The sequence below is a fragment of the Myotis lucifugus genome, unplaced genomic scaffold (genome assembly GCF_000147115.1).
Source record: "Myotis lucifugus unplaced genomic scaffold, Myoluc2.0 scaffold_578, whole genome shotgun sequence".
In the NCBI taxonomy this organism is placed as follows: domain Eukaryota; kingdom Metazoa; phylum Chordata; class Mammalia; order Chiroptera; family Vespertilionidae; genus Myotis; species Myotis lucifugus.
The window spans coordinates 338151-339974 of NW_005871626.1; the positions used below are offsets into that span (position 1 = coordinate 338151).

Below are 1824 nucleotides of genomic sequence, written 5' to 3' on the forward strand. Positions count from 1 at the left end.
AACAAAAAAAAAAAAACCACAAAAAAAAAACGATAAATCACCAGGCCCCCTCGCCTAAAATGACAAAGAAAACGTGGAAAGAACAAGGAGAGGGGGATTAGCTTACACTCCAGCCAGTGTCCCCCGTCGGTTAAAACGGGGGCAGCGGCGCCCCCTTTCCACAGGTACTGTCCGCACCAACCCCGCATTCCCTCCAAATGAGCGCGCGGGGCGAAATCAACCCGCCGGACGCTGCGCGCCCACGAGGGACCGCAGCTCGCGAGAGTCGGCGACCTCCTCGGTTCCCCCCGCCGGTCCACAGCAAACTTGCCTCTCCGTCCGCTCCGAAGGGAGAAAGGGCCACGCCGTCCGCACCCGGGAGCAGGACGCGGGCCGAGTCCGGGCGCCGCCGGGGTCACGCCGCCCCGCAGGCTGGGCTCAGGCACATAGACCTCGGCACCACCAGCCAGCAGTACGCCCGGGGGAATCGCTGGCCTCGCACTGACCCTCACGGGCCGCCGTCGCCGTGCCAGAAGGCGGGACTTCCGCTCAGCGCTCTCATCCGGGGCGGGACTTCCGCCCTGCTGGGCGAGAGGGCGGTGCCTGGAACTAGGCCGCGGTCCTTTGGCTCCGCCCAGCGGCCTGGGTCACGTGGCTGGTCCCGCCCCCCGCAGGTTTCCGCTGGGACGTCCTATGCCCCTTTCCCGGACCTGAAGCTCTCAGTCTTGCCGTCCGCCACCCGGAAGGTTTAGGCGCGGGCACTGCCTGACGACCTGGCGGCCACGTGGGACCTGTACCCCAGGAGGAGGGCGGAGCCGAGCGTGCACCAACTGCGCACGTTCGATTCCTCCCTTCTCAGATTTTTAAAAAATGCGTATTTTTATATGCATATTTTATTTATTTCAGAGAGGAAGGGAGAGAAACATCAATGATGAGAGAGAATCATGGATCAGCTGCCTCCTGCACGTCCACCCTGGGGATCCAGCCTGCAACCCGGGCTTGTGCGGGAATCGAACCCTGACCTCCTGGTTCAGAGGCCGACGCTCAACCACTGAGCCACACCGGCCAGGCCAGCGCTGTGTCCTTGATGTCACCATGCCGGCCGGGCTCAGGGCTTGTTTTCTCGAGGCCTGGCTGCCTGCCTGCCTTTCACTCCACGGAAATCAAAATCTGTCTTTACAGTCAGAGTTGTCTTTCCTTCCCCAAGTCGGGTGGGTCTGGGTGCCTTGCAGGGAGCGAAAGCGTAAGGAAGGCAAGGAAGTCAGAACGGGTGCGCTGGGAGCGTCCCCGCGTCGCCATCAAGACAACGACACGCTTCTTTTTAAACCATTTATTCCTCTGTTTGGCCCAACAGGTCATGGAATCGGAGAGTAATTATTGGCTAAAAAGTTCAGGTCGCCAGGGCCCCGTGCCCCCTATGCACCTTTGGGTTATGACAACGTTTTCAAAATAAGGTTTCCCTTTCGTATGTAACAATGTAAACTTCAAAAAAATAGTAAACTCTAAACGCCCCCCCTGGTCCCTCTTCACGGGTCCATCACAAGACAGAGTTTCCCGGCAGAGCGAAACGGCGGGATCAACAGCCTGGCGCTGAAGCGTCGCATCAGAAAGATGCACGGGTTCGGGAGGCCATGCTTCCGTCTCGGTCCCGAAGCAGAAGCGACCCGGCGGCCCCCTCCTCCGGGGTCACACCGTGACCCACGCTCCGTCACTTCTGGACACACGCGCACGCACACACACACACGCCCATCATATGTCGTTTTATGGCTTTAAAGATGTGTACATCTCACGATAGACGCGCAGTGACGGACCGTCACTCGCTCACATAGGCAGATGAGTTCGTAG

At 59.6% G+C, this 1824-nt stretch overlaps 1 protein-coding gene across 1 annotated transcript in view; it reads right to left on the reverse strand.

Moving 5' to 3' along the window:
* Positions 1-37: 37 nt before the first annotated feature.
* The window catches only part of SLC35F3 (solute carrier family 35 member F3), a 28177-nt gene continuing 26390 nt past the window's right edge, over positions 38-1824 (reverse strand). Inside the window, exon 7 of the mRNA XM_023745754.1 lies at positions 38-54. Coding sequence (XP_023601522.1) covers positions 38-54 — 17 coding nt within the window. The remainder of the gene's footprint in view (positions 55-1824) is intronic.